Genomic DNA, 27,459 nt, shown 5'->3' on the forward strand with positions numbered 1-27,459 from the left:
CACATTTTCTTCAGGTCATTTTGGAAATCTTGATACTTCTGTAGGACTAAATAAAAGTGAGCTACTTAGAGGTCTGTATGGAGTCCTACACATTTGATATTTTTTAAGATGGAAAGAGAAGCAGAGGATGCATTCTGGAAATTTCCTGATGACCTATAATTTTGGGAATTTATCTGTTCAGATTGTTAAATTTTATTCAAAATTGTCATAGTCTTCAAGACAGATCAAATAAAGAAATAAATCCCTGAACCCTATCTCCTGATATTAACGCTTTTATGTAATCTCTACCCTTGAGTGTGGGCAGCACCTGTGGCTTGCTTACATAGAAAAAAATGGAGGAAAGACAAAGGGATTTAAATAGTTACGTAGATGTGATAGCACCTGTCTCTCTTTCTATTGCTGGCTTTAAAAAAGCAAGTTTCTTCCCATTGCTGTATGGCAGAAACCAACACAACTTTGTAAAAATTTAAAAAAATAATAATAATAAAAAGAACCAAGTTTCCATGAATCCTACAGCTGCAAGGAAAGGAATATTTCTCACTTACCTTGCTCATATTACTTCTGCATAGCAGGGTTGTTATAATATATAACTTAATTATTATTCAAAGATAAGACAGACCTATATACTTCTCATTCAAGGGCCAGAGATCAAGAGAGTCAATTTAATTAGACTTTATCAGGAAAATAGCACTCATCAATTATATTACATATTTTATGTTAGAAGCTACCATTGTGTTGGATGTGAAAGGAATGCAGATTAAGAGTTCAGTGAGCATATATCTAAAATTATCCATAGGATGGTTGAAACAGTAGTTGCACATTCAATTCCATAGTTCTGGAAGAGAATGGGATGTAATTCACTATCAAATATGTCCTCACTGGCATGGGAGTAACATATCAGGAAGATTTGTTGTTTTTCAGTCACTCAGTTGTGTCTGACTCTTTGCGACCCCATGGACTGGAGCATGCCAGGCATCCCTGTTCTTCACTATCTCCCAGAATTTGCTCAAACTGATGTCCATTGAGTTGGTGATGCCATCCAACCATCTTATCCTCTGTCATCCCCTTCTCCTCCTGCCCTCAATCTTTCCTGGCATCAGGGTCTTTTACACTGAGTTGACTCTTCACATCAGGTGGCTAAAGTATGGGAGCTTCAGCTTCAGCATCAGTCCTTTCAATCAATATTCAGGGTTGATTTCCCTTAGGATTGACTGGTTTGACTTCCTTGTAGTCCAAGGGACTCTCAAGAGTCTTCTCCAGCACTACAGCTTGAAAGGATCAATTCTTCAGCATTCAGCCTTTATTATGGTCCAGCTCTCATATCTGTACATGATTACTGGAAAATGATTATCTGGAAGATGAGTATGGGGGAAAAATGGTTCTACAGTTTGGCAAATAAGGGGTCACCTGTTTCCTGAGAACAATGAATAACAATCAAGTCACAGAATGAAGCAATCTGTTCACATCATTCAGTTTGTTTACATGGAGGCCTAGTACAAACTAGAGTCGCCAAATTCTTTGCATTATAATTAGTTCCCTCTTCTTGACTGAATAAAATTATTCTCTGATCTGATTCTCTCATTTATAGGTAAATACAAAAATGGTTTTCCTAATATCTTAAAAATTATCTGATTATTCTATTTTACATATTCTCTTAAAACTTGCACACTAAATTTGAAATCATTTATATACATGAATGCAAACATCTAAAATAGTTATTTATTCCATCTCAAAGAATATAATTCATAAGGTCTGTAAAGTCAAAGCTATGGTTTTTCCAGTAGTCACTCACAGATATAAGAGCTGGACCATAAAAAAGGCTGAGTGCCGAAGAATTGATGTTTCCAAGTTGTGGTGCTGGAAAAGACTCTTGAGAGTCCCTTGGACAGTAAAATCATCAAACCAGTCAATATGAATGAATACCAACCATGAATATTCATTGGAAGGACTGTTGCTGAAGCTCCAATACCTTGGCCATCTAATGCGAAGACCTGACTCATTTGGAAAGACCCTGATGCTGGGAAGGATTGAAAGCCAAAAGAGAAGGGAGCAGCAGAGGATGAGATGGTTAGATAGCATCACTGACACAATGGGCGTGAATATGAGCACACTCTGGGAGATAGTGGAGGACAGAGGATCCTGGATGCTGCAGCCCATGGGGTCCCAAAGAGTCAGACAGTCTGACTTAGTGACTGAATAACAACAAAGACATGCAAATATCTAAAGTAATTTTTGTGGTCTTTTTCTTCCATCTCAAAGAATATCATTTCCACATTTCAAACTTTATGGGAATATGTATATACATATATATATGTGTGTATATATACATATATATATCAGAATTTCAGGTCATTTTATTATTTTGAAACTATGATTTAGTTATTTTTAATGCACTGAATAGGCATGAATTCCAACATTAATTAAAGCAAGTACTTGGAATAGTGATCTGGAAATTTAGATTTTTAAAAAATTACTTTGAGATGGAGTTTGGTTGACTTGCTTTCTTGTCATCAGGCTTCAGTATTTCCTTTTAGGTTTTGCCAAGTCAGCTGCCATTAAGCACAGTAAATACTCAGATAGTTCAGGAATGAGTTCCTTTTGAGAGAGCACACTAAGTTGAGGACTTATTCTGAAAGAAAGTTAAAGTTAAACCTTTAATTAAAATTACAATTATCTTAGTATGGCAAAACAATGTCTGCCGTGTTTATTTAACTTTTCACTGGATATAAATTAGACCAATTTACACGGTGAAACTGGGTGGAGATTGGCATTTGTCAAATGGCATTTGTCTAACCCAACCAGGATACTCAGAGAATACATTGTATCTGTGCCCATCATACCAGATATTGCTTACAGTGGTCTATTCAATTCAATTTCTATTGAAATTTCAAATGATCTATATGACCTGGGGGAGGACCAAGATATATACCACTGATTCTCTTTGCCCAGATGTGGGAAATTTGCTATATTACAGCAAAGTGAAAGTGAAGTCACTCGTTTGTGTCTGACTCTTTGTGACCCATAGGTTGGAGCTACTCCATGTTCAAGGTCAGGAGGGGCAGCGGTGAGGAGGTACCCCTCGTCCAAGGTAAGCAGCAGCGGCTGCACTTTGCTGGAGCAGCCGTGAAGAGATATCCCACCTCCAAGGTAAGAGAAACCCAGTAAGATGGTAAGTGTTGCGAGAGGGCACCAATGAAACTAAGCTATGCCCTGTGGGGCCACCCAAGACGGGCGGGCATGGTGGAGAGGTCTGACAGAATGTGGTCCACTGGAGAAGGGAATGGCAAGCCACTTCTGTATTCTTGCCTTGAGAACCCCATGAACAGTATGAAAAGGCAAAATGATAGGATCCTGAAAGAGGAACTCCCCAGGTCAGTAGGTGCCCAATATGCTACTGGAGAAATAACTCCAGAAAGAATGAAGGGATGGAGCAAAAGCAAAAGCATTACCCAGTTGTGGATGTGACAGGTGATAGAGGCAAGGTCCGATGCTGTAAAGAGCAATATTGCATAGGAACCTGGAATGTTAGGTTCATGAATCAAGGCAAATTGGAAGTGGTCAAACAGGAGATGTCAAGAGTGAACATCAATATTCTAGAAATCAGTGAACTAAAATGGACTGGAATGGGTGAATTTAACTCAGATGACTATTATATCTACTACTGCAGGCAAGAATCCCTTAGAAGAAATGGAGTAGCCATCATGGTCAACAGAAGAGTCCAAAATGCAGTACTTAGATGCAATCTCAAAAATGACAGAATGAACTCTGTTCGTCTCCAGGGCAAACCATTCAATATCACAATTATCCAAGTCTATGCCCCAACCAGTAACGCTGAAGAAGCTGAAGTTGAACGGTTCTATGAAGACCTACGAGACCTTTTAGAACTCACACCCAAAAAAGATGTCCTTTTCATTATACAGGACTGGAATGAAAAAGTAGGAAGTCAAGAACACCTGGGATAACAGGCAAATTTAGCCTTAGAATATGGAATGAAGCAGGGCAAAGGCTAATAGAGTTTTGCCAAGATAGGGTGCCTGATGAACTATGGACTGAGGTTTGTGACATTGTACAGGAGACAGAGATCAATACCATCCCCATGGAAAAGAAATGCAAAAAAGTAAAATGGCTGTCTGGGGAGACCTTACAAATAGCTGTGAAAAGAAGAGAGGTGAAAAGCAAAGGAGAAAAGGAAAGATATAAGCATCTGAATGCAGAGTTCTGGAGAATAGCAAGAAGAGATAAGAAAGCCATCCTCAGCGGTCAATGCAAAGAAATAGAGGAAAACAACAGAATGGAAAAGACTAGAGATCTCTTCAAGAAAATTAGAGACACCAAGGGAACATTTCATGCAAAGATGGGCTCGATAAAGTACAGAAATGGTATGGACCTAACAGAAGAAGAAGATATTAAGACGAGGTGGCAAGAATATGCAGAAGAGCTGTACAAAAAAGATCTTCACGACCAAGATAATCACAGTGTGATCACTCATCTAGAGCCATACATGCTGGAATGTGAAATCAAGTGGGCCTTAGAAAGCATCACTACGAACAAAGCTAGTGGAGGTAATGGAATTCCAGTTGAGCTGTTTCAAATCCTGGAAGATGATGCTGTGAAAGTGCTGCACTCAATATCTCAGCAAATTTGGAAAACTCAGCAGTGGCCACAGGACTGGAAAACGTCAGTTTTCATTCCAATCCCAAAGAAAGGCAATGCCAAAGAATGTTCAAACTACTGCACAATTGCACTCACCTCACACGCTAGTAAAGTAATGCTCAAAATTCTCCAAGCCAGGCTTCAGCAATACATGAACCATGAACATCCTGATGTTCAAGCTGGTATAAGAAAAGGCAGAGGAACCAGAGATCAAATTGCCAACATCTGCTGGATCATGGAAAAAGCAAGAGAGTTTCAGAAAAACATCTAATTTCTGCTTTGTTGATTATGCCAAAGCCTCTGACTGTGTGGATCACAATAAACTGTGGGAAATTCTGAAAGAGATGGGAATACAGACCACCTGACCTGCCTCTTAAGAAACCTATATGCAGGTCAGGAAGCAACAGTTAGAACTGGACATACAACAACAGACTGGTTCCAAATAGGAAAAGGAGTATGTCAAGGCTGTATATTGTCACCCTGCTTATTTAACTTATATGCAGAGTACATCATGAGAAACGCTGGGCTGGAAGAAGCACAAGCTGGAATCAAGATTGCCAGGAGAAATATCAATAACCTCAGATATGCAGAATGACACCACCCTTATGGCAGAAAGTGAAGAGGAACTAAAAAGCCTCCCAATGAAAGTGAAAGAGGAGAGTGAAAAAGTTGGCTTAAAGCTCAACATTCAGAAAACGAAGATCATGGCATCTGGTCCCATCACTTCATGGCAAATAGATGGGGAAACAGTGGAAACAGTGTTGTACTTTATTTTTGGGGGCTCCAAAATCACTGCAGATAGTGACTGCAGCCATGAAATTAAAAGACGCTTACTGCTTGGAAGGAAAGTTAATACCAAACTAGATAGCATATTCAAAAGCAGAGACATTACATTGCCACTAAAGGTCCGTCTAGTCAAGACTATGGTTTTTCCAGTAGTCATGTATGGATGTGAGAGTTGGACTGTGAATAAAGCTGAGTGTCGAAGAATTGATGCTTTTGATCTGTGGTGTTGGAGGATGCTTGAGAGTCCCTTGGACTACAAGGAGATCCAACCAGTCCATTCTAAAGGAGATCAGTCCTGGGTGTTCTTTTTAAGGAATGATGCTAAAGCTGAAACTCCAGTACTTTGGCCACCTCATGGGAAGAACTGACTCATTGGAAAAGACTCTGATGCTGGGAGGGATTGGGGGCAGGAGGAGAAGAGGACAACAGAGGAAGAGATGGCTGAATGGCATCACCAACTCGATGGACGTGAATTTGAGTCAACTCTGGGAGTTGGTGATGGACAGGAAGGCCTGGCGTGCTCCATGCATTTCATGGGGTCACACGACTGATCGCTTGAACTGAACTGAACTGAGACTGTAGCCTACCAGGCTCCTCCGTCCATGGGATTTTCCAGGCAAGAGTACTGGAGTGGTTGCATTTCCTTCTCCAGGAGATCTTTCCAACCCAGGGATTGAACCTGGGTCTCCCTCATTGTAGGCAGACACTTTATAATCTGAGCCACCAGGGAAGCCAAAGGTAAGGCCCTACAAGTTAGCTATAAATTAAAATTGTAAAGCAGAGATTCTGATTTGTACCTCATCAAAGCTCACACAGGTGCAGGAATTTAACTATATGTGGTTTGTGTATGAATATCAGTCTATATGTGGTCTACCTTGGCACATCACTATGTTGAATCCCAAGGCTGAATGAAAGGGTCAATATATGAACATTTATTTCCTTGAGTAATGTTGAGTAACAATCAAGTTTTTATTTTCCTACAAATAATTATTTGAAAAATACATTTTTTGCATAAATTTTAAATTCAAGTGATTTAACCAGTGAATCATTCACTATTAAATTTTAAGTAGTGGAAAATCTAAAATATTATTCCAGATGATTCTAAATTATGTGTTAACACTCAACATTGTTTTTTCTTAAATTCCATCTTGGATTAGAAATCAGGAATTATTCCTCTGAAACACACACCTAAACGAAAAATCACCTCTTGATTAGCAAATGGCCAATATCAAAACTGTTTTATTGTTTCAATATTTGCTTCTTCATAGTTTGCATTTTACCATCTTTCTTTAAATCAAGTTAACGCTCTTAAATGCAGCAAGAAAAGTAAAGAGAGGAAATAAACTTTCGAATAACATTTTCCTTTTGGGAACAGTTCAGGTAATTTGGAGTGCTTGATTGCAATGTTTGAGGAAGGAGACAATGTTGTGAAAATATAATGAGAGTTTAAAAGATCTGAAATTGCTGGCTGTTATTTGGAGAAATGTTAGTGTTTTCCTTTTCAGGTAAGGGGAACCACATAAAGTGGTTCTCTTTTTCCTCCCTACTTTTCAGGAGTGAAATGTTACATCAATTACAGAATCTATATCAACCATTGCAATAAGAATAAGTTTTTTGTTTTTCTCACTTCTTATGCATTCAATCTTATTTGTATTTTATATTATTTTGTAAGCCCCATAAATTCTGATGGATGTAAAGCTGTAAAGTTTAATGAGCAACATATTGGTTCCATTGAAATAAAAATTGTGAAGTCCATTTATCCCATGTATATATTGGAAAAGTAAACTTCCTAAAATATGTATCTGATTCCACCATCCTTTTAAAATCTTTAAAAGTTGGTTTTCAACATAAAAACCCAACTTTTTTGAGGATTATAATATTCATGAATGGGTCCCTATTTACCTTTCTAATTATCACCTATATTAATGTACTTCTCATGACCCAACATCTAGTCTTTCTGAACTACTTATATTTGCAACACATAATATGTTTTCCAAACTGTATTAATCTATAACAGTGCTTCTTTTACTTCTTCTTTTCATTATCTATGTAATTTCTCCAAATCTGTGAAAATACAGTCCCAGTATCCCTTACTACAAAATGCTTTTCAAGATCCTCCCACATTGTTTAAACCCATCCCAATCCCAAACCTGATATGAGTTGCATCACTTTCTTCCTCATTGTGCCCATAGTATCATGCATAGTTATGCTTCAAAACATTCAGAACACTGACTGAGATGCTTTTATATAACTCTAGTGTATATCTTAACACTTACAACATAATAGGCATACAAAATTGATCAAACAAGTGTTTAGTGATTTGACTTTTAAGTTGATGGGTTTCTGTGGATATATCAACCCTGCAGAAAATTTCAAACTGGATGAGCACCCAGAAAATTCATGTCAATGGACAAAAGGTGTCATAGATTGTACATATGGTAAAATTGATTACATCATCTTCAAATAAGATCTCCCCTACATAAAAGGCATGCTTGAGAATTTGGAAAGTATTAAAAGGGGGCACTGGGAAAAGAAACAAAGTAAAATATATAACCAATGGCTAAAAAATAATTTATGGATTCAGAGTAGATTATTGGCATAAATACTGGTCATTCACAGTAGTGCTCCATTCCAACTTTACCAACATTAGATTCTCAGTGGAGAGGGAGACTGCCCTCTTCGAGAGTAACTGTAATGTGTACTTCCCCAAGGGCTTCCCAGACGGTGCTAGTGGTAAGGAACCTGCTTGCCAATGCAGGAGACCTGAGAGATGCGGGTTTGATCCATGGGTTGCAAAGATCCCCTGGAGGAGTAAATGGCAACCAACTTCAGCATTCTTGCCTGGGCAATTCCATGGACAGAGGTGCCTGGTGGGCTACAGTCCATGGGGCCACAAAAAGTCAGACATGACTAATCATTTGCACACAAGTACACACTTTCCCAAGCAAATTTTTTGTCCTCCAACTTGATCATCAATCATTATTTTATCCTCTAATAAGCCTAAAATTTGTGATTAATCCTTACTTTCTTTAAGATACTATATATCTTATCACAGCATAGATCTCAATTTACCAAATATCTGCCACCGTGTCTTCTTTACTGTTAAATATCAACTCAGTAAGTCACCCAGAATGGAAAGCGTCTAGTGTTAAACATGAGTCATCTTAGTAAAAACACCACAGTTGGATGAGAGGGTTCATTCACATGTGCAAATCTAAATATTTTATTAATAAGTGAAGCTCTGAATAATGTGGAATACAAATCTCAGAATATAGTGTAATACAGTTTCACACTATAAACTGTACATACGGGGAAGTGAGAGCCAGTGAAGTCAAACCTTTACAGGGTTACAAAAAAACTAGTCTATGATATCATTAACTGTCTTATTCTGTGCACAACTTTCCTTTTAATACAAATAGCTTATGAAACCAAGAAACTATATCATCAGTGAATAGGGGGAAGAGATAAAAGTTGCTAATAAAAAGCAGTCATTTATTCAGGAACCTTTAACGAAAAAGGAAGCCATATATCTCACACTTTAAAAATTTATATTACTGTAAGTCCATATCATTATAATAACAGACTGCTGGTAAAGGACATGCTGTTACCATTCATTTATAAAAATAAACCTTAATGTAAGTGATATTTTCTGATTTTCCCTTCTCATTTAGTCAGCCACTGAAGTATAACCTTGATCTTAACACAAGTCTCATGGGCCCATCCACTGTCTCTGCATACTGTTCATTGATCATTTGGTTAAAATATGACGGGATTTATTTCTAAAATTAACTTCTAGGTCACAAGCTTTCATACATTTTAAGTGTCTATATGGCAGACAGTTTTCTGCCAACAAATACTGACACCGGCTTTTAGGTTATGTACTGAAATGTAAATCCATCTTTGATATTTTTTTTAAGACCAAAGGATAGGGTTTTTACCCAGAAAAGTGAACTTGATATACAAGCTCAGATTCAGGACACTGAAGTTTTGGATGTCATTTTCAATCTATTTAATGAAACACTGTTTGTTTGTTTTTTTTTTCTCCTCTCTAAAAATGTGGAAAATAAAACCTTATAGACTATGAGGCTTGCTCATAGACTATGACAAAAATAAATTCCTAAGAGAATAATTAAATAATGTCTTGTTAAATATGTTTCTTTACAAAGAAGGATGTTATTAATGAGAATAAATACTGCTCCTATTTTTACATATACTGAGACACTGGAAAAAATATTTTGTTGAGACAATATTTCATTTGATATAAAAGGAGGAAAGAAAAATTAGTGAGATACAATGATCCTCAAAGAAATCTACATCGTAATCTATGGAACCTGTGAATATGCTGCCTTACTTGGCAAAAGTGACTGGCATATGTGACTATATTAAGGATAGATATGGGAAGATTATTTCAGATTATCCAGGTGAGGCCAGTGTAATCACAACGGTCCTTAAAATTGGAGGAAGAAGGTAGAAGAGGCAGAAGAAGATGTGACTATGAACAAAAGCACGGAGAGATGCAAATTTTTTGGCTTTGATGATGGAAGGAGAGGGCAATGAGCTGAAGAATAGGGATGGCCTATAGAAACTGAAAACATCAAGGAAATCAACTCTCTTCTAGAGCTTCCAGACAGAACTTAAGCCCTGGTAGCGTATTGATTTTAGCCCAATGAGGCCTATGTCAAACTTCTACCTATAGACTGTAGCATTATACATTTGTGCTACTGAGGCTTCAATTTGCAGTGTATGTTATGTGTGCCAAGTCACTTCAGCTGTGTCAGACTCTGCGACACAGTGGATTGTAACCCACCAAGCTCCTTTGTCCATAGGATTCCCCAGGCAGGAATACTGCAGTGGGTTGCCATTATCTACTCCCGGGGATCTTCCCAACACAGGGATCAAACCTGAGTCTCTTACATCTCCCTCATTGTCAGGTGAGTTCTTTACCACTAGCATCACCTGGGAATTATAACAGTGATAGGAAACTAATACAGGAAAGCTGGCCTTTCTTCTCCAAATGGAAGATTAACCGTTAAGTATTTATTACTGCTACTTTCTGAAACTATTGAAACAATAGTAGAGGGATTTTCAAAGCATAGCAGAGTAAAAAGATTAGGAAAGGAGAGTGTAAAAAGAACTCCTTGAAACCCTGTTTAAAAAGCACACTTACCTTTGTTTTAATCAACTCAACTTGTTTTCAGAACAATGACAGCGAGGCACCTCTCTGTAGGAAGGTGATTAAGTGTCTTACCTGGACAATGTCATTGACTTTAAAGAAGTCTAAAGACACTAACTTCCAGTTAAGAGTTGAACCACATCACTGAAAATGGAAGTGGACAGACTTACTGCATACAATTGTGCAGAGTCTCAATAATCTTAAATTCAAAATCATATATATTAATAGATATTAGAAATAGAATGTGTGCAGAAGAAACAGTTAAAACACAGTAAAAAGTATGACAGCACTAAAATCCTTCACTTATGATACAAGAGACTCTTAACAAAAAAAAGTAAACCTTTAGAAAACAACAACAAAATATTCTTGAAAATTGAGACTACCATAGAAGAACATTTTGGAAGATACATGAAATCAAATAGATGCATATAGATGAAAGTTATAGATGATAAAATCAAGAAAATCTCCAAGAAAGTGGATGAAAAATACCAAGAGTTACATAGAAGAGAAAACAGGAGAATATTAGAAAATCATTCCAAGAGTTCTGACATCCAAATAATGAAGATTCCAGAAAGAAGCCTAGAGGAAGATGGAAAAGAGTAAATAAAGGGAAAAGAACTTAAGAAAATTTTCCTGATGGTCATGAATTTCCAGATTGAAAGTGCACAGCTAAATAGATTAAAATGAATGCACACTTAGGCAGAAATTTTGACATTTTAGAACACCAGGGATGATTAGAATACCCTATTAGCTTTTAAGCAGAGAAATCAGTTTTACACAAGGGCCTAAAACTTAATGGTGTCAGACATCTCAATAGCAACATTAGAGTCTAGCTGTAAAAGGAACAATGTTGCAGAAATTCAGAAGGAACATAATCTCTATACTAGACCAAACTCTTAATTATTAGGGACAAGTTATTTTATTTAAAGATATCAAACTTTCAAAAAGTTTACTTCTAGTTTTTTTTGGTTTTGTTTTTCCTTTTTCTCCTGAGAAACCCCTGGGAAATGTGATTCATCAAAACTGAACGAGTAAAGACTTCCCTGGCAGTCCAACGGTTAAGACTCTGTCCTTCTGCTGAAGAGCCATGGTTCCAACCTTTTTAGGGAACTAAGAAAGATCCCATGTGCCATGTAGCACAGCCAGAAAAACAAAAACAAGGAGTAAACCAAGTAAGCTATGTATGTTCCATGAAACTGGGTTTCTATACCAGGAAAGACATGAACGGAATTCCCATGATTATAAAGGGAGATCCCAAGACAACAGCTGTGCTCTAAATGGAGAGGGATTTACACAACTGAGCAGATCAGGATGTTCTGATAGAGATTTCATCAAGAAGATAACACTGTTCCAATATTTTATGTGTTTGAGGAATTTAATAGGAAAATATTTATAATTGGGAAAGACACTATGGCTAAATTTGTGATGTATGCCTGTGTGTGTTCAGTTGTGTCTGACTCTTTGGGGTCTATGGCCTGTAGCCTGCCAGGCTTCTCTACCCATGCAATTTTCCAGGCAAGAATACTGGAGTGGGTTGCCATTTCCTCCTCCAGGGGATCATCTCAAACCAGGGATCAAACATGTAACACGCATCTCTTGTGTCTCCTTCATTGGCAGATGGATTCTTTTACCACTAGTCCCACATGTATATGTAAGAATAAGCAAAGGAAAAACACTCTGCCAGCTTTAGGGGGGAAAAGCTGTGAAGGATGAGAAAAATGATCAAAATATATGAATTCAAATGTGGTGGTGGTTTAGTAGCTAAGTCTTGTGACCCTATGGACTGTACCTTCCAGGCTCCTTTGTCCGTGGGATTCTCCAGGCAAGAATACTGGAGTGGGTTGCCATTTCCTTCTCCAGGGAATCTTCCCAACCCAGGAATCAAACCCAGGTCTCCTACATCACAGGCAGATTCTTTACCAACTGAGCTACAAGGGAAGTAGTAGAACTTAAAACACTGCTAATTAATCTAGTAAAAATATGAAAATATATAATAATATTGGAACTCTAGGGTAGGGTGTACACAGCAGGGGCTTCCCAGGCGGCTCAGTGGTAAAGAGTCCGCCTGTCAATGCAGGAGCCGTAGGAGACATGGGTTCGATTCCTAGATTGGGAAGATCCCCTGCAGGAGGAAATGGCAGCCCACTCCAGTATTCTTGCCTGGATAACCCCATGGACATAGGAGTCCATGGGGGTGCAAAGAGTTGGACATGACTGAGAACTGAACATGCACATGTGTACACAGTAGAGGTGTGGTGAACAGCAAGTGTAGACGTAGAAATATATCTCCATCTACCACAATGTAAACAGATAATGCCCCAAATGGAAAATCCAGAAGCGACAGCAAAGCAATAGAACCACACAAGAAGGCAGGAGCTACTCAGCTTTGTGGATTTCATTTAATTAAAAACCCTCTAAACAACCTCACTGAGAATCATTTTTATCAAGTGTAAAACGGATAATCTCCACCACGTAAAGTTGATGTAAAGATTCAATTTCCACAACTATGTGCAAATTAGTACGCAAGTGATTGACTAGCGAAGCTGGGAAAGGATAGAGTAGTTAAATTGAATGCTGAATTTAATAAGTAATGAGAAAAGATAATGGGCCCTACTATATCTTTTGTCCATTGGTAACACACAGCCTGAATATTCAAAAACAGCCATGATTTTGAGAAAATTTTCAGGTACAAAAAACCGTAATTTGGAAAAAAATTCTAGTGGATAATGCAGATCATCCTTTTTGAACTCCACTACGGCAGGATCTGTAGGAACATGACTTTGTGGATTAATTCTGTGAGGCACCAGAGACTTGAACATATGACATATCATCAAACTGATCTGATCTGAAATTAGGAAAACACTTTTTCCTTGAAACACTATCAGAAAAAGTAAATGACCATTTTTCCAAAAGGTGATTTGATACTTAAAAGAAATTAGGAAAACTGTGTATTTGTCTGCTTTACTTACTGTGGCTTTTGAGACTCAGGTTCAGCAAAGGGTAAGATGGTCATGAAGCTTCTTCCAAGAAATGCAGGTCTCAAATGATCTGTATTAGTAAGTTCAGGTTCCATATTGCTGAAGCATCTCATCAGTAAGGAGCCAAAATAAAAGTAAACTTTGAGGAAAGGCTTGTAATGGACTGAATTATTGATTTTCAGTAGTTAAAAGTCTTATGATAGACCAAATAATGTAATGAGTAATCAACTTTGGGAAGTAGAGAAAGGAAGAGCACGCTATAAAAATTTAACCCAATCATATTTTGAAAGTTTAAAACAGTTTTTATAAAACTGAACTTGCAGTATTGAATACGTAAGTTACTACTTTTGTAACCTAAATGACCTTGCATATTTAAATAATAATAAACTGCTTGCCAGACAATGCAATTAGCTTGATGCTAATTTAAATATGTTCAACATAACTCAAGCACAAATTCTGAAGTAGAGTTCACAGATGTGCTGTGTTGTCAAGCTGAATTCTCTTCAAGGTATGAAATAGTAGAAACCTTCATTCAAATGGAATGTAAACATCCTTCCCCATAATCTCACTTTTCCTCCAAAAGAAATCACACTTTAAGGTTGCATCCTATTTCTACAAAGTGTCTCTTGAGTACTGACACAACTAAATACTTTTCCAAAGTATTTAATCCCATATATGGATGAATTTAAAACAGCATAAGAATTTTTTCATAAATAATTAATGATAAAATATCCTAATTTTTAATTGAATATATATTTACAAAAATGTATCCACATATTGCTGAGGATATTTAAATTGAAGATAGGCATTATCAAAATAATTGTATTTTCATTTACATTTTAATAAATAGAGTGAAATATTTTACCATGACAGAACTATCCATGAAAATACACTTATAAGGGATTAGTTTCTAATAAAGTTGAATTATTCAGTTCAATGAATACTATATTTTGCTTTACAATAGTTGCCACATTGGTGGGCTGAAAATTATCTTGACTTAAGTTGACTTTTACTCCCTTTGATTTGAGCTCTTACAAATTCCTGAAATGGAAATATCAGAGGTTTACCTTTTATTCAGTCAATAAAATGCGTAACTTTTCACTGCTAGGAAGACATGTCATGTACAGATTAAACAAATGTTACAAGAAATAACTTTGTTAAGAAGTCCTCCAGGAAGAAATATATGAAACTGAGATGACTTTGCTTGGAATGCCAGTGTCAAAAAAATCAGCAAAATGAGAAGAAAAAGCAATTCTTTATTTTTATCCAAATATATCAGACTTCATAATATAGTCTCAACAAAAATGTAGAGTCACCATATATCATCCAAACCAAGACATTATAAGAGTGAAAGGGAGTACTATTAATAATTACACAGGTACAACAGGTAAAAACTGGAACTCTCCTGGGTAAACCGGGACCGATGATCAACTTAGTAACAGGAGTTAAACTGCAATTACATGCAGAAATTATACCTTTCCCATATACATGTGGGAAAGATAAAGGAACAGCATTCACTAAGAAAAATTATTTTGGCAACAGTGGTTCTTTCTCATCATTCAGGTCTCTGTTTAAATACCACTCTCTCCCCATTCCAAAATAATCAATTATTTCACCCAATCATTTTCCATTGTGTTACTCTGCTTTCCTTCCATTAACTGATATTTTGACTCTAAAATTGTGTTATTTTTATTTCCCTTCCCCCCTCTCCAACTGATATGTGGTGTTTGAATGAGCAATGACCACCTCTGACTTAGTCATATCCAAATCTACAGGAGCTAAAAATGCCTGGAACTTAAAAGAAATGCAGAATTTCATTGAATGAATGATTGAATGTACTTGGAGAGTTTATTTTTGGTCCCATTTTCCCCTTGGCACCAAAACCAAACTCAAATGACTCTCCAAATTAAATTATGGCTTTTTAGTTTTAAGTGGTTGGACTAAATGATCCGTGCAGCTTTTTCCACTGATGACAAATATACTGTGCCCCTCGGGCCCTTTCTTGCTCTGTTACTATTTCATTTCCTGTATCCAGCAAATAAGAAAGTTTGGGGGTAAAGGGTTAGGTCAGCCAGGTCTATTCACAGTGGATGGATGCCCCAAGTTGATCATTTTGCCAGTAACAATTCCCTGGTATATGTTTGCACCTGCAGAATTTGATTGATACAGAGGTAGCCAGAAGGTATTAATATTATTGTATCAATGGCAGAATTGTTGATGTAATAATTTTCCAATATGAAAATCATCACAGGATTGCTAAAAAGGGGGGGAATGGTAGGAGCCCAAACCAGCTGTTAAGGATTTACATATTTATAAGGAGAAATAGATTAATTCTGGACAGACTTTAATTACAACACCCAAAGAAGTTTTATAGGAAAGTCCATGATATTCCAATAAGGAGCACTTATAAATTTTCATTAAAATCTCTACATTCCAAATCTTTATTTCGACTGTGTTCTTTTGAGGAATAGTTTTAATTCCCATTAATGAGTCATAAATATCAGACCTTTGGGTTAAAAAAATAGTACCGCTACACTTATTTTGGTAGGCCAGAGATCCAAGACACTAATAAATTGATTGTTTACTGAAACAAAACAAAGCAAAAAACTCACATGGGTAAAATGTCTTCAAGTTATCTGATTTTAAATTTTCTCAGGTATGTACAAAACATTCTGTCTGAATTGAGTGACAGGTATGGGATAAAATAGGTTGCCCAGGTGAGGAAAAAATCTGTCCTTTTATAACAAATGCCACAAACAAGAAAATGGCATAAAATGAGAGACACAATTAGACATACATATTTTATGCATAAATATCTATCATCTATTTCATTGTGTTGTTTTGTCTACTCAAGGATTAATTATTGGTTTTTAAAATGACAAAAGTTTGAGAAAAAGAGTGAAAAATATTACCAATTCACTCAGCTTGAAACAGGGACCATTCATTATGCAATTTCACACAGATTCCAATATATTCAATATTACTTGGCTACTGACTATTACAATGACTCAGCATTTGTTCAGAGCTTATATTTAAATTAGATCATATACAAAAGAGATTTCCAGACTTTAGTCCAGGAAAGGACCAACTCTCAAAATAAGCAATGTTTATTTTTTCCCCAGTACTAGCAGCTTTTAAAAATCATTAGAAATTGTCAGTATATTAGTATGCTTCAAAATTTACATGTCAAATATATAATGGTTACATTTTTGCAGGGCCATAAGTAGCACATACTTGTGTGACTCCCTCATATAAAGTACAACTGAAAACTTTCCAGGTCCTTAAACAGCAGAAAACATTAAATCAGATTTTAAAATGACAAATAATTTAAGGCTAAAATATTTGGTATTAATAATTAATGCCAGAAGCTTTCCTAGCCTAATAAAGTAAACATGCACAAGAACTACAACTTTGAACAAAACATCACAATTTTATAGATATATGTCTGTATGTGTGTGTATATATATATATATGTATATATATATATATGTGTGTGTGTATATATAAAACTATGTGTACACACACACATATATATAGTTTTATCACCCTGAAAGCTATCAACTCATGTTTGGCTTAATATATATGTTAGAAATATTGTGGATAGTACCACCACTTTAAATATATATATACATTTTCCATAATATACAATATAAATATACCATATATAAATCATGCCAGAAAACTAAATGCAAAATTTGCACATTATTGCATGCTTGATGTGATAATACATGCCCATTATTAAGAACTTCCTTCTGATGTCCTCCCTTTACAACATTTTCTTTCTGCACAGTAGCAATACTTGAAAAGGTAGGGTTCTCAAATATGCATATATGACTGGGAGAAAAAAATGTACCTTTCAAATTCCTTAGAGAGGATTACCTCATCAGCCAAATATTGGACTATTACGAAATCAAACAATAACTAATGCCTGAAGGGGTGTTTTGTTATGTGAATCTATCAGAGTTCATTTTTCTTAATTTTGCTGGAAGATTGCCTTCCATCCTGGTTGCTCCTCCTGCCATCTTTTGAAGCTTTGGTGGCAAATCAGCCACTGACTGGCTCATGGGATCAGACAACATTTTGGTGGTTTTAGATACCAGTTTTTCTTCTGAGTTGCCAGGTACTGAACTTATTCGTTGAAGTTTCATGGGCAAATCGCCCAAGCTGTAGGCTTTTTCAGAAGTTGTAGAACTCATTCTCAAGAGTTTTTTGGGAAAGTCTTCTCTTCCAGTAATTTTCTGCAGCTTAGATGGAAGTTTGGTACTAATGTCATCAAGTCCATCTAAGCATTCCACAGAGTTATGTCTTTCTTTGCTGTTAGTTATGGCTGGTGCTATTAAAGGAGATGACATAAGGAGCATTTCCTCCTGTTCTTTCACACTGTAAGGTGGGGTGGGGACTTCAAATGTTGCATGGAACTGGGAGTAATCAACTTTAAAGAATCCTTCTTCTAAGGAAATTACAGGGAAAAAACGATGACCCCAGAGAACTTCATCTTCGGTGTACGATGTTCGAGCTTGACAAGTCATCCCTGAAAGCAAAAAGAAAGTATTTGATAAATTAGGCATAGCAGAAGCACATGTTCAGGAATTTTTCACAAAGGAATTCATTTTGCTTTCTTATCTAAACTCTGGACTGTTTATCTGAGTAGACTGAATATAGAATAAGTTCAAAGTTGTGGTGTTAGTAACTTGGATACATATACTTTGTTCCCATAAAAAATGAAGGGTACATCCAGTGCTTACATTTGAAGGATAGTATGTCAAAGCATTGCTAATTGTTTATTATCATAAACCAAAATTAAAAATGGCACAGAACAGTGTCATAACGTATGTCTCTTCTACAAGGAGATAAAGTGAAAAAAAAAATCACAGTCATTTTCCATCATTGAAGAAGCAATATGATATATGAAACAAACAAACCTGCCTTTGAATCCAAACTTTATGTCTGTGGAAACTTAAGGATATTTAGTTGATTGAGTACAGCTTTCTCTTCTGATGAGTAAAGCATAAAAAGCAACACCTATCTCCCAGGAATGCTGTGAGTATGAAATAAAATCACTCATGTTGTTGTTTAGTCGCTAACTTGTGTTCAACTCTTTGTGACCCCACGCACTGCAGCATGCCAGGCTTCCTTGTCCTTCTCTATCTCCTGAGGTTTGCTCAAACTCATGTCCATTGAGTTGGTAATGCCATCTAACCATTTCATCCTCTGTCACTGCCTTTTCCTCCTGCCTTCAATCTTTCCCAGCATCAGTGTCTTTTCCAGCTGTTCCCATCAGGTGGCCAAAATATTGGACCTTCAGCTTCAGCATCAGTCAGTCTTTCCAATGAATATTCAGAGTTGATTTCCTCTAGGATTGATTTGATCTCCTTGCAGTCCAAGGGACTCTCGAGTCTTCTCCAGCACACTTCAAAAGCATTAATTCTTCAGTGCTCAGCTTTCTTTATGGTCCAAATCTCACATCTGTACATGACTACTGGAAAAACCATAGCTTTGATTATATGGAACTTTGTTGGCAAAGTGAGATCTCTGCTTTTAATATGCTGTCTAGGTCTATCATAGCTTTTCTTCCATGGAGCAAGCATCTTTTAATTTCATGGCTGCAGTCACTATCTACTGTGATTTTGGAACCCCCAAAAATAAAATCTGTCACTGTTTCTACTTTTCCCCATCCATTTGCCATGAAGTGATGCAACCGGATGCCATGATCTTAATATTTTGAATGTTGAATTTAAGTCAGCTTTCACTCACATTTTTCTCACCAGGTAAGCCCCCAAAGTACTCATATAGAAATGCAAAACATATCGTATAATGTCTAAAAATGGTTGCCTTTTATAAATGAGAGCATGATAACCATCTCAAGGATTTGCTAAATGAATAAAAGTTGAAAACATTTCTGTTGCATAATGTAAAGTTACGTACATCTTCCATCCATCTTCTTTAAGGCCAGAATGAACTTTTGCTCAAGTTTTAGAAACCTATAAAATCTGTACTCTGGGCCACTGTGATGTTACAAGTTCTATTCCTGCTATAAAAGCTTTGGAAACTGGATGCTGCATATAAGATGTGAAATGTTGCTATTTGTATATTAATATTATGTTGCTTGGATATCATTTACCTTATGCTACTCTGATTTACTCAGCTCTGTTCTCATAAATCATATGTTAAGACTGAGTTACTGTTAAATCAGCCAACTTCAATATTCCTTTGTGAATATTCGAAATATATTAATAAATTAAAGCCATATATTATATTTCAGTTTTATATTCATCAAAAGGTACAATTTTCTGTATCGTTTGCAAAAATCATTACTGTCCTCTACCTTTACCATTAGACTTCTATTAAAGGCTATTAAACTGTAAAATAAAAGTTGAATTTTAAAAATGCATCTCTTCAATAGTTAAGTATAATTTAAACAAGTAATGACAGTCTTTCTTCTTTCATTTCTATTCTCTTTTTGCCAATTTATAAATAATTTCTATTGTGTTTAAGCCTGGAATAGTTTGGATAAAGAGATACTCCTTTTTTCCCCTGACTAGTAATCACACATATAATACTAAGAATGAAGATAAAAGGCATAATTCCAAAATCATATTGAAGAGAAATTAAATCCTTCACTGAAATCCTTCCAAAATCTTACCTTATAATTATTATCAGTTCAATACGACCAGGAAATCAGTTGTTATGACATATATATTGGTTTTCTCCAGACAGCTTTTAAAGAAACTTATGGAGAAAATAAATGCTCATCTCAGGCACTATGTGAGGTGCTCTCTCTCCATATTATCTCTAATCATCAGTATTATCTTGCTAAGACAATCTTATGTCCATTTTAAAGAAAAGGAATGTAGTTCTCAGAGAGGTTCAATCTCTTGCCCTCCTAGTACATAGATCTAGGAAGCTAAAAAGAAAAGACGTCAGTATTATTCTAACTTATGTTTTTCGTTGCTATTTTTACTTTGCCATGATGTCTCTGTTATTTTAGTTAGGAACCTGATTCTAAACAACTTATCAATCTCACCATTATGGTGGATATCTAATAGTGATCCAGTATTAGTCTTCATAATCTTTATCATATCAACAATAGCCCCCAGAAATATTTATTTATTTAAGCTGTGCTGGGTCTTTGTTAATATGCAGGTATTCCTCTAGTTGCCATGAGTGGGGGTCACTCTCTAGCTGTGGAGCATGAGTTTCTCGTTGCGGCGGCTCCTCTTGCTGTGGAGGGCATGCTGTCTTCAGCGGCTGTGGTGTGTGGGCTCAGCAGTGGTGGTTCCTAGGCTCTTGAGCACAGGCTCAATAGTTGAGTTGCACAGGCTTAGTTGCTCCATGGCATGTGGGATCCTCCCAGACCAGGGTTCGAACCCATGTCTCCTGCACTGGTGGGTGAATTCTTAACCACTGAGCCACCAGGGAAGCACTCCAACCTCCAGAAATATGTACAGTGAAAATAACAAAATAGTTTAAAAATGATTTGTACATTTTATAGACATGCATACAGTAAGTAGCATTCTGTATTTTCAAACATTTCTAGCCTCTGACTAAATATTTCATGACAAAAAATTATAGATCATCACTTATTTAAAATGATAAAAAATGTATTTCCTGATATATCTACTTGGTTTAATTTCAAGATGTTTAAATATTGAACAAACTACTTAGAAAAACAAATACTGATGTTCTTATCCATTAGTATCAATATAGGAATATGAAAGTGAGTAAATACCTTTTATTTGTTTAGTTTAAAAGTACCCTTTAATTTCTCTCCAAGAGCAATCATTCTCAAGAATTCTTTATGAATGGTTTCCAGTATGGGGTATTAATTTAAAGAAAAATGATTATAAATATATACTTACTGTTAAGTGACAGTACTTCCCTTACAACCTCATTTTAATTTTAAAAACACACCACTGAAAATTGATAGTGGATGGGATTATCTGACAGGAGGGCATATATAACTAACTTGGTATTTACTTTTGGAACATAGACCTGTGTGCTTGTCCTTTGATCACTATAATGTATGTATATATTAACAGCTGAAGTAAATTCATATCATGAACTTTGTTCAATTATTTCTAACAATAGAGTACATACTGAAACAAAATTTGATTCCTATCACCATCTAAGCCCATATTTAGTGACCCTTTTTTAACATTAGGAAAGGTCTGTGAAATTAAAAAATCCAAATACTATCTCCATTACTTATTATAATATACAGCATTGCTGATCCACAATGCCTACCCTGAGTTGTTTATTATGAAGTTATCAGAAACCAGAGAGAGAAACTTAAATGGAAGGAAAAAAATGGGGAAATAAAATCTTGTAAAGTTTTCATTTTGAGGAAACAGGACTGTTAACTGAGGTGATATGACATCTACAATGGAAACAGGTATTTCAAATTCAGATATTTGTTTGCATAAAAATACCTGTAAGCTTTGTTACTAAATTGCCAGTGGTTAATTCTGACTGAAAAAGAGGGTGGTAATTTTATTCTACTATATGAAGTTGACTTTACTTCCTTCCATAGCGAACTAATACTTGTGAGGCAACATCTTTATATAATTGAAACATATATATAAATGGCTTCCTAATACACTACTAAACAGCTTGTAGAAATCACTTAAAGCTCTCTGAGCTTCAGTTTACTCTTCTATGTAGTAAGGATAACAGTATCCTCTGAGCTACTGAGAGTTTGAGATAAGTGAAGTGTCTAAAACAGTACTTGGTATTAGACAATGCTCAATCATAACTACTTTTTTTTTTTTAATCATTCTGTGGGTGATCATTTGTATTTCCTGTTTTTCCTAGACATTAGTGATAAAGCATTATTATAACTGGACAATTTTGACATATTAGTAATTTGTCCCATATTAGTAATATAGGAAATTTACTTAAAATTGCTAGGTATCACACAGCAATTTTCTTTTGAAATGGTGAATTAAAATCTGAAATATTTAAAAATGCGGAAAAAGATATGTTACTCATCTTCCCAATTTTTAGGGTTTCTTAACATTTTCCACCTAATTATCTAGAATAGCAGAGGAGACCAAGAGTGGAAACTTGGGGTGTACTAAAAAGGCCATGACAAGTTAAGTGACCACAATCCACTGTAAACTTGGGTAATGAAGGACATTTGCAGAACTTTAACCTTTGCTTGTTCTTCTTCTGTACCTTTTACCCTGTCATTAAAAGTAGGTACACAAATATCAGAAATTTCCAATTCAACAACATCATTTTTAAAAAATCTGGTTTCACCTCAGAATATTAATGCACAATCAATGTATGGATAATGACATTATAAACTGAATAACAGGGAAATGTCTATGATGGTCAGTCTGTAGTTTAGACAATGTGCTAAGACATAATTGATAAACGACTTCTTTTTACAATTATCCCAAATAAGTAACACCCAAAACGGTGTTGAAAAAAAAAAAAAGAACACAGAATCCAAGAGATGATTTAATGTAAACATAACTGTTTTCTAAGAATATGTATATATCATAGTATTCATCCTTCTTGAATGCTTTAACTTACGATATTCCTGCTCCTAGCCGAATTATTTAAAAATAATCCATGCTTGGAATCGTAATTACAAATGCCATTTGAATCAAAATAAATGCAGGTGAAAAGATACTATCTGATTGCGCCTCTTAACTTGCAATGCAACTGTTTGCATGTTTTAACCAGATTCCAGACTTGAACAAATGTGATGAAAATCAACACAGGCTCATCTCTGTGGAAACTGGCAAAGCAACAGATGCTGCTTTAACTGGAAATAGCTGGGACTTTTGAATCCTGAGATGAAAAACATTTTGTGATAAAATGACTTATCTGTTCATTGATTCATGGACAAATAAACTATATATTATTTTTTAATATATTAAAAATTATTATTTATTCCAAAGTCAGTGTTTTAATTTAAAATGATAGAGGCAATGTAGTCTAATCTTTTTATTTTTGACTTTTCTTTTTCCTGATTCTGCCTTTATATCACTAAGTTCATTTCCTTAACTAAATTGAATGTTCATTCAGATAAGAAGTGTGAAAGCTTTTAAAGTAAAAATGGTAAAGTGAGTTGTTACCTGATAAGTCTTTAATTAAACTATCAGAATATCTCTAAGTTAGCTGTCCTCTGTTGCTTCTTCTGGCCAGCCGTGATACATATGTCACCTACATGCAGTGGGTATGTGATAGTTAAATACAGTATTACCACAGTCTAAGGTGAGTGGGTGTTGTGATACAAAAATACCAAATAATCAATAACTTCTACACTGTGGAAGCTTAACCTAACCCTTACTCAAAATAGAAGTTGATGAGAGAGAAAGAGGGGTGGAGGGTTAGAAATTCTTCAGCAATGGTGGTTGTGACTGTGATTTATCATGTGTGTAATAAAAAGAAAGACAAAAACAGAACTCCTTTAAATAAGCCATGACATAATAATAATAAATAACATTGCTATAAGACTTACTGTGTGTCAAATATCATTCTCAGCATTTTTCAGAATCTTCACAACTCCTTAAAGAAAGTATGTGAATCTCAGCTCTACCACTAATTAACATATGATCTTAAAAAAAAATCTACTAAATCTCTTAAACTTCAATTTCATCATCTGTAAAATTAAAGACACTTGTTCCTTGGAAGAAAAGCTCTGACCAACCTAGATAGTGTGATAAAAGCAGAGACATTATCTTGCTGATAAAGGTCCATCTAGTCAAAGCTATGGTTTTTCCAGTGGTTATGTATGGATGTGAGAGTTGGACAAAGGAAGGCTGAGTGCCAAAGAATTGATGCTTTTGAACTGTAGTGTTGGAGAAGACTCTTGAGAGTCCCTTGGACAGCAAGGAGATCCAACCAGTCAATCCTAAAGGAAACCAAACCTGAATATTCATTGGAAGGACTGATGCTGAAGCTCCAACACTTTGGCCACCTGATGTGAAGAGCTGGCTCATTAGAAAAGACCGTGATGCTGGGAAAGACTGAAGGCAGGAGGAGAAGGGGATGACAGAGGACGAGATGGTTGGATGGCATCACTGACTCAATGGACATGAGTTTGAGCAAGCTCTGGGAGATGATGAAGGAAGGACAGGGAAGCCTGGCATTCTATAGTCCATGGGGTTGCAACGACTGAGTGACTGAACAAATATTTGCACCTGAATATTCTGAGAATTAAATGAAATTAATTAATAAATATATGTAATTAAGTTATACTTATGTAACTTACTTGTCTAATTAAATTATATATATATAATTATATATATCATTATAATTATAAAAATATATATATATAGCTTGTGCAATAAAAATTTGTCACTTTCATCCAGAAGACTTAGAGGCTATACAACTCTAGAAATTTCATTATACATTTATACACACACAACTGAAATATTTAGCCAAGTTACATCTTTTTGTTTCTTAATTCTACCCTCTTTGTCTATTCTGTCTTTAAATTGGCAGTGGTTTTTATAAGTCAGCTGACTAATAGCTTAGCGTGCATGTCATGTGCTATGGAAGTGAAGTGAAAGTTGCTCAGTCATGTCCGACTCTTTGTGATCCCATGGATTATACAGTCCGTGGAATTTTCCAGGCCAGAATACCAGAGCGGGGAGCCTTTCCTTTCTCCAGAGGATCTCCCCAGCCCAGAGATCCCACCCAGGTCTCCCACATTAAAGGCAGATTCTTTACCAGCTGAGCCACCAGGGAAGCCCAAGAATACTGGAGAGGGTAGCCTATCCCTTCTCCAGCTGATCTTCCCAACCCAGGAATCGAACTGAGGTCTCCTGCACTGCAGGCGGATTCTTTACCAACTGAGCTATCAGGGAAGCCCATGTGCTATATCACAAAGTAATTTCCTAGTCTGCCCTATGCACTGCTCTGAGGATTACTGAATAAGGTCTGTAGCTGTGCCGTTCCTAAAGCACTTCCAAAATTTCACCAATCACCCAAGATGTAACAACTGTAAATCTCACTTGGCATTCTCTGCATGCTCCCTATTGTGTTACACTGAGCTGAACTCTAAAGGATAAAGGTTCTGAGGAAGCATATGATGTTTGGGGCTTTATTTTGTTTACAAAGCATAAAGACCCTGTGTACACTGCTACTCGATAATACTAAGGTCATGGCATCAGGCTCTTCTGGGATATATGTTGCAAAGTTTCTAAGAATGCATCATTGGCTTCCAAACACTGCAGTTTTCAAAAAGATGTATGTCTTTAAAGCTCAGCATATTTTGATCAGACAGACTTTGGTAAGATGTTTCTGGCATACATTCAACCAAATATTATCCTCTATTATTTATAAGCACTTGGTCTTACAATGTGCTTACAGACATCAAATTGCTATTATTGCCTAAATTAGGTCAAAGTCCAATAATTAAATAAATAAATAAAAACACAAGAAGAAAAACACAATTATATTTGTTAGAGAATAAAGTGTAAATAGAACATTTAGCAATAAATGTTTCAAATGAATTACTTTAGATTTCTGAGTTCCCAGAAGAACAAAAGAAAAGAAAATAGATTTTTATCCAATTCCAACAGAACAAAATGTTAGCTTCCCAGAAAGGAATATAAGTACAGGTCCTAAGGGTCAATGGCAGATGGAATATATGATACAGAATTCATTATCATACTGATGAAAATATAGTTAAAAGAATCAGGGTAATATTAAGTAAAAGGACATGGGCCTTGAATATAAACAAGACTGTTGCTGTTTTAACCACTCGTTAGTAAGTCCTTGCGGAGAAGGCAATGGGCATCCCACTCCAGTATTCTTGCCTGGAAAATCCCATGGACAGAGGAGCCTGGAAGCCTGCAGTCCATGGGGTCGCTGAGGGTAGGACATGACTGAGCGACTTCACTTTTACTTTTCACTTTGATGCATTGGAAAGAAAATGGCAACCCACTCCAGTGTTCTTGCCTGGAGAATCCCAGGGATAGGGGAGCCTGGTGGGCTGCCGTCTATGGGGTCACACAGAGTCGGACACGACTGAAGCGACAGCAGCAGCAGTAGCAGTAAGGCCTTGGGCATACTATTTTAATGATCTGAATTTTGATTACTAAAAAAAAACAATAGTAATAGGGATAAAAATATATTTAGGATAAAAATATAATATTTATAAGGCTATTATGATTATATTATCTAGCTGATCGGTTTACCATATATCTGATAAATAATAAAGGTTCAATAATTGGTAGCTATTATCAATTATTATTATTATTAATGTTCCAACTAGATAAAAGATCATTTTATTTCAATTCTTTAGTGAACACTTCTTTAGGATCAACTCAAGGTAAATGAAATAATTTTCATCTTGTTCCTATTAACCTGATATACTCCAGGTTGTTTATATTTATCTAGAACATGAGGGAAGATCTATTACTGCATACATAATAAAGTGAGTCAAGTCTAGCACAGTTAACCTGGACTGCCCTGCACAAATGTGACTAACTTTACAGCAGCAACTATTCCCCCCAAAATACAATTAAATTCTCTACTTTGTTGACAAGGCACTATCTTCAGCTCTCCACACTCACTTCATATAGAAGCACTGTAGAATTTAAAGGATATATTTTCAAATGATTATCATTCCCTTAACTAACTGGAAATGTTCAATTCTTGCATATCTTTTTCTGTTTTTCCTTCATGGCATCTATTAAACATTCTTTCTTGCACTAACAACTACAGAATCAAAGCTACCTAAATCCATTCATGCTATTGTTTTCTCCTGTTAAGATATGATTTTTAGCTTCTGAAATATCTTAATAGTATAGGTATAATGTAACCTAATTACTATTAGGAATATACCAATGTATAGTAAAATATCCCATATTATTAGACTGAAATAATAAAAGATACTTTTCAAAGGGA

The 27,459-nt window shown here is 35.9% G+C and overlaps 1 protein-coding gene across 4 annotated transcripts in view; it reads right to left on the reverse strand.

Moving 5' to 3' along the window:
- Window positions 1-14,826: 14,826 nt before the first annotated feature.
- KCNJ3 (potassium inwardly rectifying channel subfamily J member 3) overlaps window positions 14,827-27,459 on the reverse strand; it is a 183,995-nt gene continuing 171,362 nt past the window's right edge. For 3 of the 4 annotated variants that reach the window (XM_027964942.3, XM_060411148.1, XM_004004689.6), the window contains one exon: window positions 14,827-18,121. In XM_027964942.3, the coding sequence (XP_027820743.1) occupies window positions 18,116-18,121 (6 nt within the window). In that variant the 3' untranslated portion in view covers window positions 14,827-18,115. The remainder of the gene's footprint in view (window positions 18,122-27,459) is intronic. The other variant, XM_042243848.2, reaches the window with a different exon arrangement.

Source organism: Ovis aries, chromosome 2, assembly GCF_016772045.2.
Source record: "Ovis aries strain OAR_USU_Benz2616 breed Rambouillet chromosome 2, ARS-UI_Ramb_v3.0, whole genome shotgun sequence".
NCBI classification, from domain to species: domain Eukaryota; kingdom Metazoa; phylum Chordata; class Mammalia; order Artiodactyla; family Bovidae; genus Ovis; species Ovis aries.